This window comes from Cervus canadensis, chromosome 5 (genome assembly GCF_019320065.1).
Source record: "Cervus canadensis isolate Bull #8, Minnesota chromosome 5, ASM1932006v1, whole genome shotgun sequence".
NCBI classification, from domain to species: domain Eukaryota; kingdom Metazoa; phylum Chordata; class Mammalia; order Artiodactyla; family Cervidae; genus Cervus; species Cervus canadensis.
This window is the reverse complement of record NC_057390.1, coordinates 96,303,295-96,318,674: the sequence shown is the minus strand read 5'-3', so window position 1 is coordinate 96,318,674 and position 15,380 is coordinate 96,303,295. Positions and strand designations below refer to the sequence as shown.

Here is a 15,380-nt window from a genome sequence, read left to right as displayed (position 1 = left end):
TAAAAGTCTTACCTATTAATTCATTTTAGGCCTGCAATAATTTTCTTTAAAATCTGATCTAGTGTTAACCTTTATAGCATCATAACTTAACTCTCAAAAATTAAAATAGAGCACTTCACTAATGGAAATGAAGCATTTCATTAAATGTGTATACAAATGAAGATGAAGTGCTATACATGGGGAAATACTTTTACATCTGTACCAAGATTGTATTGTGTTTAATTGTATTTTCAAAATTATTCTTGGACAAGGGTATGTGCCCTAACTGAAGATGACAATGTCACTTAAAAGAGGGTCAGGCTGATTCTAGGAAGCAGCAGTAACCTTAGTATCAAATACAAATTTCAACTCAGTGCTCCGTGACTACAGGGAGGCCCTTTACTGTGGACACTTCAAATGTGACCACATCTCTGCATGAACTCATGCTCTTTCTTCTGAATGCCCTCCCAACCTTGTTTACCAGGAAAACAACACCTTTTCTTTTAAGGCCTAGCACAAATATTTCTCCCATTTGCACTCCCATGGCAAACCGTCCCACATTCTATTTTCATGTTCATCCTTCCGCTGCTACTCCAGCTGCAGGGAAGTGTTGAAGAGGACAAGCTCTGAGACAGACCACCCAGGCTCCAAGGTCCAGCACTGACTAGTGGTGAGACTTAAACAGTTCCAGTGTCTCTATCTCCCTTATCCTTTTTTTGTATATCGTATGCATTCAATAAATGCTAGCTATTATTGTCTACTTCGCACTGTGAAAAAAGAAAATTATTTTCCTCGCATGGGGAAGTGTTCCCCCAAAGCTGTATTCTTTTAGCTTGGATACAGAGCAAGAACTGAAAAGGCATGTGGGAAGAAAGTGTAATCAGATGCAACACAGGGGCCTGTGATTTGACAAGAGGGAGGCAGGCAGTTGGCACTCTCTGCTAGAAGAGTTACCATCCCTAAGAGAAGGACACTTTGAGAAATACCCCAGGGGCGGAAGGACACAACAGGGGTTTCAACCTTTCCGGAAGGAGGAGCCACTTTCATTTCCTGCTGTCAGTAAGTTTACCAGGCGTGGCATGGAAATGGCAGAAACAGAGAGCCTGTGAGGCAGGAGGGGGTTCATCACACTCATAGACCCTCACGTGAGGATGACCTGGGGAGGACGACCAGCTCTGCTGCCCCTGCAGCCTCTCCTACCAGATTCTAGGCAAACTCGAGGTGGTGGGAGAGGATCCTCACCTAAAGCTGTGACACAACAACTTTGACTGCACTGAAAGATGAAAACAAAAACCAGATTTTTAGCCAAAGGAATAGTTATGAATTAATGAGAAAAGTAACTGCCAACAGTTACAGGAAGGAGTCTGGCAGGTGGAAGCTTCAATTCTGATCCCACTCTGACCAGCAACATCATCATCTCAGGCAAGCACCCTGGCCCATGGCACTCCACGTGAGTGGAGTGAGCAATGGGACCAGTAACCTCACCAAGCACAGCAGCAGGTTCTGAAGACTAGAAATACTGTATTAAAAACACCTCACCGAGCACTTGACGCCCAATGAACACCTGTTACATTAATAATTATTATTCCTGATTTGACTTCTAAATGTATCTTTTTCAACAGCTACTTTCTACCAAGCCTAAGATTTCATTAAAAATTATCTTTTTGTTGATCCAAAAAACCTCAAGGGGGAAAGTGCCGTTTTCTTTCTTGCAGTCAAGAAGGTATATATGAAGTGGGTTAGCACTCAGAGGAAATGAACAACTTTGTCCAGGGAGTTGTGCAAACCCGGACCTTCCAGAGGAGTGTGCCCGTCTAGGTGTCTGTTTTCGGCAGCTGTGGTGAGGTTCTCCTACCTGGAGTTGAGCTTCACTCCTGGGGTCCAGCGGCCTCTTGTAGAGCAAGTGCAGATACGCGGAGTCACGGTTCCTCTCATTCTGTTCTCTGGCTTCTTCGACACCAGCAAAGCCCTCCAGTAAAGTTGTCTTCAGAGTACTTATATCTCCATGAAGAGACTAGAAAAGTACAAGGATGGGCTGATACAAAAGTGGTATTTCTGAGAAATAAACCTTTCTTGCTAGATCAAGGTGTTGCTTCTCAGATATTAACAAGATGAACATCTGAACAGAGCCAAAAGTGAATTTCACTGCTTGGGAAGAAAGATACTAACATTCATTTTTTTTTTTTTCTTTCTCATTAAAAAAATACAACTTTAATGATCAGAAACTCAGGAAATAAAAATAAAAATACTGGTAATCCTTCCGTCTAAAGATGATCACTGGGATTTCTCTGGCAGTTCAGTGGTAAGGAAGGGCTTGGTGTTTTCACTGCCAAGGGTGTGGGTTCAATCCCTGGTCAGGGAACTAAGATCCTGCATGCTGCAGGGTGCAGTCGAAAAATAAAGAATAAAAAAATAAGTAAAGATGATCACTGCTAAAACCTTGGAGAATTCTTTTTTAAGTTTTAAAATTTTTATTAAAGTATAGTTGACTTAAAATGTTTCAAATGTACAGCAAAGTGATTCAGTTTTACATACATACACACATACACATATAATTCTTTTTCAGATTCTTTTCCATTATGGGTTATTATTAATACAAGATATTGAATACAGGTCCCTGTGCTATATGGTAGGTCCTTGTGGTCTATCTATGATATAGAGAGTGTGTATCTCTTAATCCCAAATTCCCAATTTATCCCTCCCCCACCCTTGAGAACTTTCCTATTTCCAAGTGCAATATTTAAGACCATAGCTCTGGAGTCAGGCAATCTGAATTGGGATCCTGGCACTATCACTCAGTAACTGGGTGACTCTGGGAAAACACTTCATCTCTCTAAGCCTAGGTTTCCTGCTCTTGCAAAACAGAAAGAATAATAGTGCCTACCACATAGAAAAGTTGTGAAGATTCATTGAGATAATATTGAGACGCCTGGCACATAGTAAGGAGTAATAATAGAAACACAGGGGTCTCCCCTGGTGGTCTAGTGGCTAAGAGCTCTTAATGCTGGGCCCTGGATTTGATCCCTGGTTGGGGAACTAGATCCCACATGCCATAACTAAGACCCTGCGCAGCCGGAAAAAAAGTAACACAGTAAATAATACAGTGAACAGCCAACATTTGTTACTTTTATATTGCGTATGCTCTTGAGTATCCTGCTTTTTTCTTAAACTTAACACTTTATAACCTAACAATTGACTATAAAAGACAGTAAGTTTTCTCCTGTAAATGACCCACAATATCATCATTAAAGTTTGCTTTTATACCAAGAAAAAAAGCTAGTAAATTTTCAAATATACCTAAACTAAACTAACAACTAGAATAAACTTTAATGGAATGCCTTGTGTCAATGGGATACAAAGCACTTACTATTCCATTTTCCACATGAAAAAACTAAAACATAGAGCTGTTAGAATAACTTGCGCAATGTCACATAGTTTATTGCCCAGTATCCATGGGAAACTGCATGGACCAAAGAGCCTGGCGGGCTATGGTCCATAGGGTCACAAAGAGTCGGACATGACTTAATGACTAAAACAAAAGGTAGGGTTTGAAGTCAGGTATTCCTGGGTAAACCACTCATTCACATAAAAAACACTACTAGTGGTCCTTTAAGAGAAAAAATATATACACCCACGGAGTATCAGGATGACAATGTTTAACTTAGGAAGAGTATCAAAAACACAAACCTCTGTGGTCTCTTTAATCTCCAAGAGAAAGGCGTGTAGGTCATCTGATTCTGTTCGCAGCATCTTCATTTCCTCAGATGTGCCCACCTGGAAACAGGCTTTGGACTTTCGGGCTTTCAACTCTTCCAGCTCCTTCTGAAAGTGAGCAATCTGTCGAGGCCACAAATGAGGAGACGACTCAGTCTGAATGGTGTGGCAGTCCTGTCACAGCTCCTGGGCCCACTAATAGCACGGACTCCCAGGACACACCAAGGCTCAATGCCAGAATAAAATAGTCACATAGGAGTCAACACCCAGAGCCATTCAAGTCTCACCATCAGAGCTATTTCTGGAAAAAATCTGCAGGAACAAATTTACCTCCTCCCCAATTCCGGCCATCACAGGATCTGACTCTTTCCACTGATGTCCCTGCTTTTCTGTAACAGGAGCCTGAAGTGATTTTGGCTGAAATGAAAGGCAAAGGTTTAAAAGCGCATCCCATACCCCAAGCAAGATGCTACAAGCAACGGCTTCCTAGAGTAGGTGGCTCAGTGTCTGTTATAGGTGTAGCACTCTCACAATACTGTTACCGTTCCACCATTCAGTCTTTTGAACCCGTATTTGCTGAGTGCCTTCTTGGTATAAGGCATTTCTAGACAGTGGAGATGGAGGTAAACAAGGCAGATAGGGTCCCTACTCTCATGGAACTCACCTTCCACTGGGACAAGACATAAGAAGAAGTAAGCCAGTTTTAAGCAACTGCAGCAAGTGATAAGCGATGTGAAAAAAAAAAGAACAGGAACATATAGAGAGAATGAAAGTGAAAACACTGCTTCAGATGAGATGGCCCAAAAGCCTTCACTGAGCACTGTCTCTGCACTGAGATATGAAGTAAGGGAGAAAGCTACGGCAAGTTTAGGTAAGCACCTCCAGGCAGCGAGAAAAGCAAGTGCAGAAAAGACTTTGGCAAGTTAGGGGCAAAAGTGAATATGGGCACATGAAGTCAGGGAGGGAGTTGGGGGCAGGCAGAGGGAGGTCATGTAAGACTATACCAAGGAGTCTGGATTTTATTGTGATGGAAAACCACTAGTGGAGTTTTAGGAGAGTTGAAACTATTCTTTGATTTATGATATTAGAAGATTCCTCCTGCTATTCAATAGAACATGGAAGACAGTGACAAGTAGGAGAAGAAACAGTGGTCAGGAGGCTACTGGGGGTACAGATGGTAATGGCCTGAAATTCGATATCAGCAGGGACAGAGATATGGATTTATGACAAATAACACATCACAGAGCAAAGCTGGCAAGACCTCTGCTAGTATGGACCAGGACAGGAGCTATTACAGAGAGGAATCCAAATGACTTCCAGATTGGGGGCTGGAGCAAACTGCCAGGTTAGTGCTGCTTTTTGAGATGGGGCTACCAGAACAGGGACAGGTTCCTGGAAGACAGAGATCAAGAATTCTGCTTTGGGACTTCCTTGGTGGTCCAGTGGTTAAGACTCTGTGCCCCCAATGCAGGGGGCCTGGGTTTGATCCCTGGTCAGAGAGTTAGATCCCATAAGACCCAACTTAAGAGTTCATATGCTACAACTAAGACCCAGCACAACCAAATAAATAAATAATGGAAAAAAGAAAAAAAGAATTCTGCTTGAGAGGACCTTCAGGTGATTTGTTACCTACACCAGTGAACATATAGAAGAGTTTTTAGACTGCATAAGCATTCAGCAGAACAGTGGCATTAATAAAGGCCACGTGTCACGTATTATGCCAAAAGCTACGGCTGTAAGCTGGGCATTTACTGTGGAGCCTGTACAGGTATGTGCTGGGGCGGGGAGGGAAGCAGACTGGGAGAGACAGAAGAAAAAGACACGACTCCTGCTCTGAGGGCACTCAAGTAATCAAGCAGGAAATGGAGAAGAATTTTTCTTTTCTTTTTTTTTTTTTTAGTTCTACCACTGTATTGCTACCAACCCATCTCCCTCCACCCTTGTGCACACATGCTCAGTCATGTAATCCCATGGACTTCAGCCCACAAGGCTCCTCTGTCCATGGACTTTTCCAGGCAAGAATACTGGAGTGGGTTGCCATTTCCTTCTTCAAAAAAATTTTCTTTAAACTATAAAAATAGACTCAGATGATAGACTATAGATCTAATATTATAAGCAAAATAACAATACTTTTAGGAAAATATCTTTTTGACCCTGGAACAGGAACTTATTTTCAAAACAACACAGAAAGTTCTCATCTTAAAAAAATAATTAAATTACATTAAAATTAAGAACTTGTCATCAAAAGACACCTCAAGGGAAGGTAAAGGCAAGTCAGAGAGTGAGGAAGTATTTGCATTACATACATGTGTTTACACATGTATATGCATATCCAATAAGGAATGAACTCTTACAAGTCAATAAGAAAAAAAACAACCCAATGGAAAAATAGGTAAAAGACTTGTATAGACACCATAGAAAAGAAGATAGTCAGATGAAAAAAAGCTCAATTTTACTAGTCATCAGGGAAATACTAATTAAAACCATAAAATACAACAATAATAAAAATGTAAACTACCAAGACTAGTGAGGATGTGCAGCTGAACTCAAATACGCTTGGTGGGAATGTACTAAGAAGGAACATATGCATATTCTATGACCTAACAATTCCACTCCTAGAAATGCATACACATATTCACCCAAAGATGTCAACTGCAGTGGTCATAACAACACGATTCACAATGACTTCAACCTGGAAACTACTCAAATGTCCGTCAAGGGTGGGATGAAACTTGTGGTGATAGTCGCCAGTGAATTCCAGACAGCAATGATGATACGGAAAAATCTCACAGACATAACACTAAGCAAAACAGCCAGATACAAGAATGTACACTGTGTCATTCCATTTTACAGAAGGTACTCACAGGCTAAACTAAGCTATGCTATTAGAAATCATGACAGTGAGACCCCTTTGGCAGGGGTAGTATCTAGAAGGGCTCACAGGAGGGGCACTCTGGGACCCCAGTATGATCTGTTTCTTGTTCTGGGTGTTGGTTACCTAGGTGTACTCAGCTGGTGACAATTCACCCAGGTGGATATGTGTCCTCCTTCCCTCTATGTGTACTCTATGTTAGTAAAAAATTAAATAAAATAAATCAAGTCATAATGGAAAGGCAGAAAAAAAGAGGGCAGTGGGAGATTTCTTGATTACTTTGAGAATGACAAAAAAAAAATCAGGTGCTATACTACAGTCTTCAGACATGAATAGGATTCCTCAAATGGAACATAGCATGGATAAGCTCAGGAATCAGCAGAGAAAACAACCCTAGGATTCTAGGGTTGCATTAAATGGTTTTTATGAGCAAACATTACAAACATTCATAGCTCCCACTTCAGTACTTCCTATCACATAGTTCGAAATACTTTTTCAAAGGTGTGAATTCTAAAACCTCCCAAAAAACCCCCTTTATAAACATGTATGTTTGGGGCAGTAAATTAATAAACACAGTATTGCAGGCTGAGTTTTAACATACCTGAGGAGAGCCTGACTTAGTCACTGGAGGGGTTATCCGAGGTGATTTCTGGACCATTGAGGGCACCGGACTTGGACTGCCCTGAGCAGCTCGCCCTGTAAGAACAAGAAGTCAGTCAAAATAAACAGTGTTCATTCTCATTATTTTTCCACCATGAATATCCTTTCCTTAAATCTAATAAAAGAAGTTTTTCACTGTCCCTGGCCCCCATTTATGATCTTGGTTATCAAAAGAGATATTCACAGTTTCCAAATACCTAAAAAACACATATAACATTGTAAAACAGGAAGCTCCCTTGTAAAGCAGGTAAAACTGGAATGTTTCTGATAATAGGTATGTGCACTGGTGTGCAGGCCCAGGAGGCTGTCCACTCAGCCCATCCCTAATCCTCAAGAGGCGCCTGATGACCTCTGCGAACTGGGGACAAAGTTTAAAGACCATGAGAACAACAATTCCCATCACCTAGGAAGAACTTACAGGGCCTTCAGGACCCTCCTAGAATCCTCTAGGACAAGTCTGTTGCACATGAGAATCACCTAGGAACTTTTAAAAAACAAATACACCAAAAACTTGTACCCAAGCCTCATCTCCAGAGAACCTGATTAAACAGTGAGGGAGGGGACTCCCCCAGTGGGTCTAGAGTACAACCCAACGATCCAGAAGCCATCAAACTGTTAAGAATTAAATAACGGCAATGGCGGTAGGGAGATGTGGGTGGTGAGCAGCAGACAGGGAGAAAGTGTACGTGCGGTGTGGTACATTTCTTCTGCCCTAAACTGTACAGAGATGTGAAAAGACGAAAGGCTTGTTAATTCTTTAGGTCAGGTTAATTCTTTAAAAAAAAAGAAAGAGAAATCCAAGATCACCAAACTATAAATTCATATTTAAAAAAGAAAGAAAGACATAAAGGAAGTAGATTATGATGTTGACTTTCAGGGAAAGGAGTGGTATTCAGATTAAAATATGCAGCCTTTCCGAGGTTTGAAAGAAGAAAAACACAGGCTGGGTACAATTGCTCATGGAGCTGTACAATGCGCTTCAACTTGGATATAACCATTATCACCACCTTTATTTTAAAACTCTGCTTATGGCAGGGCTGAGTGTGAAAATCCAGGACAGTCACCAGAGGAAATAAGCAGAAAGCCACTGCAGGTTCCTTATCATCTATGTGTCTTCAAGACTTGCTTAGTGACTGACCTCCACGGAGGGCAAGCTCTGCGTGAAGATAAATGCCCCACAAAACAGAGACAAGCACTGAAGCCATTATGAATCTTTCCAAACCGGAGTACAAAAGCCATTGGACTTCAGTGTGAGTTACAGGAAGCAAGAAAAAGGAATCCAGTCCAGCTATGTTGGCTAGGATTTTTAAATAACTTAGAGAAATGCTAATCTGGGAATTTGAGACTGAGCTTTGAAGCTGTTTGCTTAAAATCATACCTGATGCCGATGGAGTGACTGAGGATTTGGATGACGAGGAACTGGATGATGCTGAGAGGGGCGCGGGGTGGCTGAGAGGTCCAGAGGAAGCTGGTTTGGAGGCCGAGGAGAAGGGCAGCATCGAGGAGGGTGTGCTCTGTGAGTTGTGAACAGGAGCAGAGGTGGCTGCAGCAGTGAACCTGAAAATGGCAGCCCGAGTGGATCAGAATAGCCTGCTGCTGTGGGACTGTTCTCAACAGTCATGAGTGATCATCAAAAGGTAACTTCCTAGACTCTTCTGCCTTAAGGAAGTGCAAATGTTTAGCTACTTCTTACAAAAGGTGAAGGCTGCATGGAAACATTAATCATCTGCTTATTTGAAATGAAAATATCAAATACATATTTAACATGATGACAAAACTAAGTTTATCATGATATAAAACATTTACTATCTATCCTATCAGGCTGAGTGAAAAAAGAAGGTGGGACTCAATTGGACTGCGGAGAATTTAGTACCCTCCCTTTGTCAAGGAAATTTCTGAGGACTCGTGGGATAATCATCTCTGGGGAAGGAGAATGGAAGAGGAGAGCAGGTCACCATCTCTGGGATGCTGATGGTCTACTAGGAAGGGGAAGTAAGTTTCACCTAAAAGATCAAATGTCTGTAAACAATATAACTATACAGCATTAGATGACTAGTGAAGTAAATCATGGTGTTACACAATGGAATACTAGGCAACCTTCAGAATGAAGCAGCTGCATGACAACTTAATATCAACAATGACAGCAGCTGGCATCCCCTCCACAGTAACAAGGGAAAATACAGAAGAGTGGAGGGGGAAGCTGGTAGTACTTACATTCAATGGCAATTATGCAAAAGGTTACAAAGTATAAGGGATACTTCTCTCAAGAGGCTTATATTCTGGTGGTGAGAACAAAACAAGCAGGTACAGAAGTGAAAAAATAAGATACACGTAGGACTTCCCTGGTGGTCCAGTGGTTAAGAATCTGCCTTCCAATGCGGGGAACTTAGATCCCTGGTCAGGGAACTACGGTCCCACGTGTAAGTGAAAAACAAGCGATATTTCTATCTGTCAAACTTGAAGTGTTACTTACTTTTCGCTAAGGTTGACCTTGACTGCGGGAGCTGACGGTGGGAAGGTGGGCTTCATCCCCACATTTGGAGCTGACACACTTGGCATTGGTGTGCTTTCCAGGGTAGGCTTAAAACCCGATGATCCAAAGGAGAACGAAGCAGCTGAGGGAGTCATGGGAGAGGCCACAGGCGTGGGCGCCAGGGAGGCTTGAGAAGGAGGAGCAAAAGAGAAGGGCGATGCACCAGAGGCCAGGGCTGCTTTGGCACCGTCAGAGCCACTGGAACTCGGAGGAGCCTCCCCAGGGACAGAACCAGAGGACTTCAAGGATGAAGAACCAAAGGAGAACACAGCAGAAGGCAAAGAGAAGGTGGAGGTGGGGGCGGCCTGTGATGCAGGCAGAACAGAGGCAGGAGCTGCAGCGGCTGGCACGTCAAGCTTCTGCGGGGCCTGAGGGGAGGTGGGGGTAGTAGGAATACTTCCTGCAATGAAACACAGGGAGGAAAAAGGAAGAGACAAGTTAACGCCATGACAGTGGAGGTCCACATCACAGAAAGCAAGTGGAAAAGGGCTGGTGGAAGAATGAAGCCAGAAATAATTGATCCTCATTCCAAAAGGAGTGGGGAGAAGAAATGAGAGCTGATGTTGAACTTTCCATAGCAAACATTCCATATGGCAAGATATCTAAAACTTTGAAGGAAAAAGAAAATACAGAAAGACATTAGACTAACAGGACTTCATAAACACCAACTTGAGTAATAAAGAAAAAATACACTTCTCGATGTCACCGTGAAAAGTAAGTCACTCTGCAATATTTTATTATCAGGAAAAAACTTTAACTCAGACCTACGCCTCTTAATAGTCACTAAAACAACTCCAGTTTAATCAAAGATATATCTCCTTTGTTTTGAGATATACAAAAGGATATATATAACTATATCTCAAAACAAAGGCAGCAAAAAGTGAATTAAGTCCAAGTGCCTAACAACCTGATAAACCCAAAAGTGACCCCTCAAATCACAAAAGGTAAAGATTTGACTAAGTACAAAAACAGGCATACAACCAAAAGGTATACTGAAAAAAAATCTGCAGATGACAAGTAATATGTTTTATTTTTTAAATAAAAATTGAGATTTTAAAAAACTTTTTGAGGAGTTCTCTGATGGTCCAGTGGTTAAGTCTGCCTGCCAGTGCTGGGCAAACGGGTTCGATCTCTAGTCTGGGAGGATTCCACACTCCTTGGGGCAACTAACCCCATGCGCCACAACTACTGAAGCCCTGGTGCCCTACAGTCTGGGCTCCACAACAAAAGAAGTCACCACAATGAGAAGCCTGTGCACCGTGTAACTAAAGAGCAGCCCCTGTTCACCACAACCGGAAAAAACCCCACGCAGCAATGCAGACCTGGTGCAGGCAAAAATTAATCAACATGAAAAGACAAAAATAGAAAAAACAACAACAAAAATCTTGGGGACTTTAAATTTTTCATTTATTTATTTCTTAAACTTTTTGGCCACGCCTTGAAGCATGTGAGATCTTAGTTCCCTCACCAGGGATTGAACCCACACCTCCTGTATTGGAAGCAAAGAGTCCCAACCACTGGAATACCAGGGAAGTCCTGAGACTTTAACAGATAAATTCTGGGAATCTAATTCACAGGAAGAAAATATATACATTCTCTCTAGTCAAAGAAACAAAAACGAGGCATACTTTGGTTCTCTAAATTATCAAAATATAAATACATATAACCCTCTGGGTGTGAAAGGGTAAAACAAATCTGAAACTTTTTATTACCAGGTACCTAATTTAGCAATCTTTCAAGAAAACATTTTAGTATTAAGTCTCAAAAAAATCAGAAAAAATGGACCTTGTAATCCAAATTCTTAAGAATAATGCCTATGAAATAACTTAAAAAATGAAAAAGATATTTAATACAACCCAATGGTAAAATATATTCAACAGAATATTAAACATCCTTAAATAAATCATAAGAATTGCATAAGAATCTGGAAAACACTTAAAATTTAAATAAAAGAACTGCATATCAACTATGTATATAATATGATCACAACTATGAAGAAAGATGTTTATGAAAAAACACTGGAAGAGAATACCATAAAAGGGCAAGTTTAAAATTTTTTCTATTTTCCAAACTTTCTATAAACAAGCTAATTCTCTAAATTCTCCAAAATTATTTTCCAAATAACTAAGAAAGCAGTATTTTTCAATCAAAACACTTATAGATCTTCATTCTTTCAAACTGTCAGAGATGATAGTTAATCCTCACTGTATCTAAAAGAATGAAATACTTAGGATACAACCATGAAAATGCTGAGCTTCCCAGGTGGCGCTAGTGGTAAGGAACCCACTGCCAATGCAGGAGACAAAAGAGATGCGGGTTTGATTGCTGGGTTGGGAAAGACCCCCTGCAGGAGGGCAGAGCAACCCACTCCAGTATTCTTGCTTGGAGCATCCCCAAGGACAGAGAAGCCTGGTGGGCTACAGTCTATAGAGTCTCAGAGTCGGACGTGACTGAAGTGATTTAGCACATAAAAATTCCACTTTCTGAAAATAGAGAACCCCAAGTAAATGTTCACTTCTTTGAAAGTATAAAATACAAGTACATCTATTCCTGGGGCTTTCCTGGTGGTTCAGTGGTAAAGAACCCGCCTTGCAATGCAGGGGTGCAGGTTCAATCCCTGATTGGGGAACTAAGATCTCATATACTACAGAGTAACTAAGCCTGTGTGTCTCAACTGGAGAGACCGTGGGCTGCAACGGAAGATTTCACATGCCACAATAAAGAGCTGATGCAGTCAAATAAGCAAGGAAAAAAAAAAAAAAGGAAAGAAAAAGAAACAAACATCATTCCCCAGGCTCCAGACTTCACCAGGCATACTGCTTATTACACATGGACCCAGAAACTGGGTGTAGGGAGTTCAGGGGACTCAGGACCACTTAAATGGAAGGAGCACTCACCAGCACACACTGTGGTGAGGAGGTTTCCCACAGAACAGCGCTGACAGTCCATGCGAGGCACCTAGTGTATCACCTGGGGTCACACTGACAGCTGGCAGGAGCCCAAGTAGCCAAGCAGCTCTATTTACGATGCACAATTCACTCTGCACTGGGAGGCAGTGTGCTAAGACACCCTTAAGTGTTCTCAACCATACCCAAACCCACTGGTCCACATGCTTCTTACCAGATAGAGAACTGGTTACACTATGAGCTTCAAAAACTGTATTAGAAGAGAAAAAGCTTACTAGTTATATACTCACAGAATTCAAAAAGAGAAATACTAGTGAAATTCCAAAATATGAAACAATGCCCTTCTAAAAAGTTTGTTTTGTTCTCACAAGTCACTGTCATTGAGAAAATGCTGAAAATGCAGACTGGCATTTATATGTATGCATTTACGGACATAAAGAATATGGACCAAAATGTTGACTGGCTATTGCTTGATGACTACTGGGCTCTAAAGTGCTTTTGTATTTTTCAATTTTCCTCCAATAAGCATGTATTACTTAAGCGATACCTTCAGGGGGTGGGGGGTGGCGTGTGCGGGGGGAGGAACTGAAGAAAATTAAATAAAAAGATAAAAGAAAATTCCATGTTCTCACCACCCAGCAGTGGCCACTATCTACATTTTAGTATCTTACAAGTCGTTTTTTAATGTATATATTTTTCTCATAAAAAAAGGAATTGTAGTACTCTTTCATGGCACGTTCTGCCCTTTCCCTGTTAATAAATATAACATTCTTAACTGTTACATGGCATTTCATTGTATGGATGTACAGTCTCTTAACCAATTTCTCACATTAAACATGTTGGGTTTCAAATCATATAACATGGGGTCTTACAACAGGGTATTGTCAGTAAATTACCTAACAGGATCCATCGGGTTGAGCTTCCTTTTTCTCTAAAGTAAAGGTTGGCGAATAAAACTTGGGGGTGAGACAGCAAGTACGTGCATGTGTTCAAGGGGAAGACTGGTCCTGCCTTGAAGAGACAGACAGGCTGACAACAATGACACTTTGCGACCTCACAGCGTTCATCCCAGCAGACACTCCTGTTCGAGCCTGCAGGACCCCCTCTCAGCCACAACCGGGGTGGGGGCGGCAGTGGAGGCACGCACCTGATGACTTGGGTTGCCGCTCTCCTTCCAGTGAGAGCCGCTCTGGTGTCCTGAGGAGGGACCTTACGCCAGGATTCTGATTGATCATGTAAAAAGGACAAAGCACACCATCTGTTGAAAGTAACATAAGCACTGGAGCAGGTGGAAGAGTCTTCTCCTCATCTGTTAAAAAAGAAAACCAAACTAACAGAAGAGCCAAGACAATGGAAGGGCCCAGGCGCGGGAGGTGAAGACAGCCTGAAGTGCAAGGGGTTTCACTGGACTCATCTGTATACAAGCTGCAGTTGGTTCGCTCTGATTTGGATCTAAACGGCGTTTATGAACCGGCTCTTTAAAGCAGAGCCGTGATCAGACGGCCAGTGTCCTGCCAGCTGCACACAGAAATGCCAGCAGTTGCGTAATGGCTCTGACTCTCCCAAAGCTCTGATTTTTACGTGTGTCCCAGTGTCAGGGAGACAGGTTCAGCATTCCCCCAACCGATACAGGAGTCTCCAGGAAAAATGACAGAGACTCTTGGGGAAACCACACTGAAGGACACAGAAAAGTGAGTCCCATTACTTTATAGTCCTTCACAGTTGAATGATAAGCAGGTATTTTGTCAATTAAGTCTTCGTGAGAATCAAAAGTAACTGAGCGAATCAGACCAAACAGCCTGGTCAGGGAAAGGACAAGGAACCCAGTGGTGCCTGACGCGGATACCTCTCTAAAATGAGGCACATAGTATATGCCTTTTAAAAAATATATATATATACAGTCCCAGTTTTATTCATATAAAACTGACAAATAAAAACTGCTATGTACTTAAGATGTATATAACATGATTTGAAGGACACACATACTGTGAAATGGCTACCACAGTCAAGCTAATAAACACATTGATCAGCTCATGTAGTTACCATTTTGAGTGTGTGGGGAAAACTTTTAAAAAAGTTTTTATTGGAGCATAGTTGATTTACAACGTTGCATTAGTTTCTGCTGTATGGCAAAGTGAATCAGTCACACAGACACCCACACACCGACACACCCACGTATACACACACGTATATACACACATCCACTTTTTTAGATTGTTTTCCCATTTCGTCATTATAGAGTATTGAGCAGAGTTCCCTATGCTGGTAATTAGTAATGTCGAGCACCTTTTCATATACGTTGGCCATCTGTATGCTTTCTTTGGAAAAATGTCTATTCAGGTCCTCTGCCCATTTCCTAATCAGGTTATTTATTTTGTTTTGCTACTGAGTTGCATGGGTTCCTTATATATTTTGGGTATTAACCCCTTATCAGATATGTGCTTTGTAAATTTTTTTTCCATTCCATCCCACTGCCTTTTCACTATATTGTCTCCTTGGCTCTTTTTTTTGTTTAATTCTTTTAATTTTTAATACAATTTTTAAAGGTTACACTCCATTTACAGTTTTTACCAGACACTGGCTACGTACACTAGCTCCCTGTAGTCTACCTCACACACAACAGTTGGTCCTGCCTACTCCTCCACTCCTGTAGTACACCTCCCTACGTCCCTCTCCCCACTCGTAACCACTAGCTTGTTCTCTAGATCTGTCAGAA

The 15,380-nt window shown here is 41.6% G+C and overlaps 1 protein-coding gene across 2 annotated transcripts in view; it reads right to left on the bottom strand.

Moving 5' to 3' along the window:
* Nucleotides 1-15,380, bottom strand: part of NUP214 (nucleoporin 214) — an 84,830-nt gene that overhangs the window by 56,605 nt on the left and 12,845 nt on the right. For both annotated transcript variants that reach the window (XM_043469868.1, XM_043469869.1), the window contains exons 11-17: nt 13,812-13,973; nt 9,699-10,158; nt 8,604-8,782; nt 7,167-7,261; nt 4,024-4,110; nt 3,667-3,816; nt 1,835-1,993 (exon numbers count right to left, since the gene is read on the bottom strand). In XM_043469868.1, the coding sequence (XP_043325803.1) occupies nt 1,835-1,993; nt 3,667-3,816; nt 4,024-4,110; nt 7,167-7,261; nt 8,604-8,782; nt 9,699-10,158; nt 13,812-13,973 (1,292 nt within the window). The remainder of the gene's footprint in view (nt 1-1,834; nt 1,994-3,666; nt 3,817-4,023; nt 4,111-7,166; nt 7,262-8,603; nt 8,783-9,698; nt 10,159-13,811; nt 13,974-15,380) is intronic.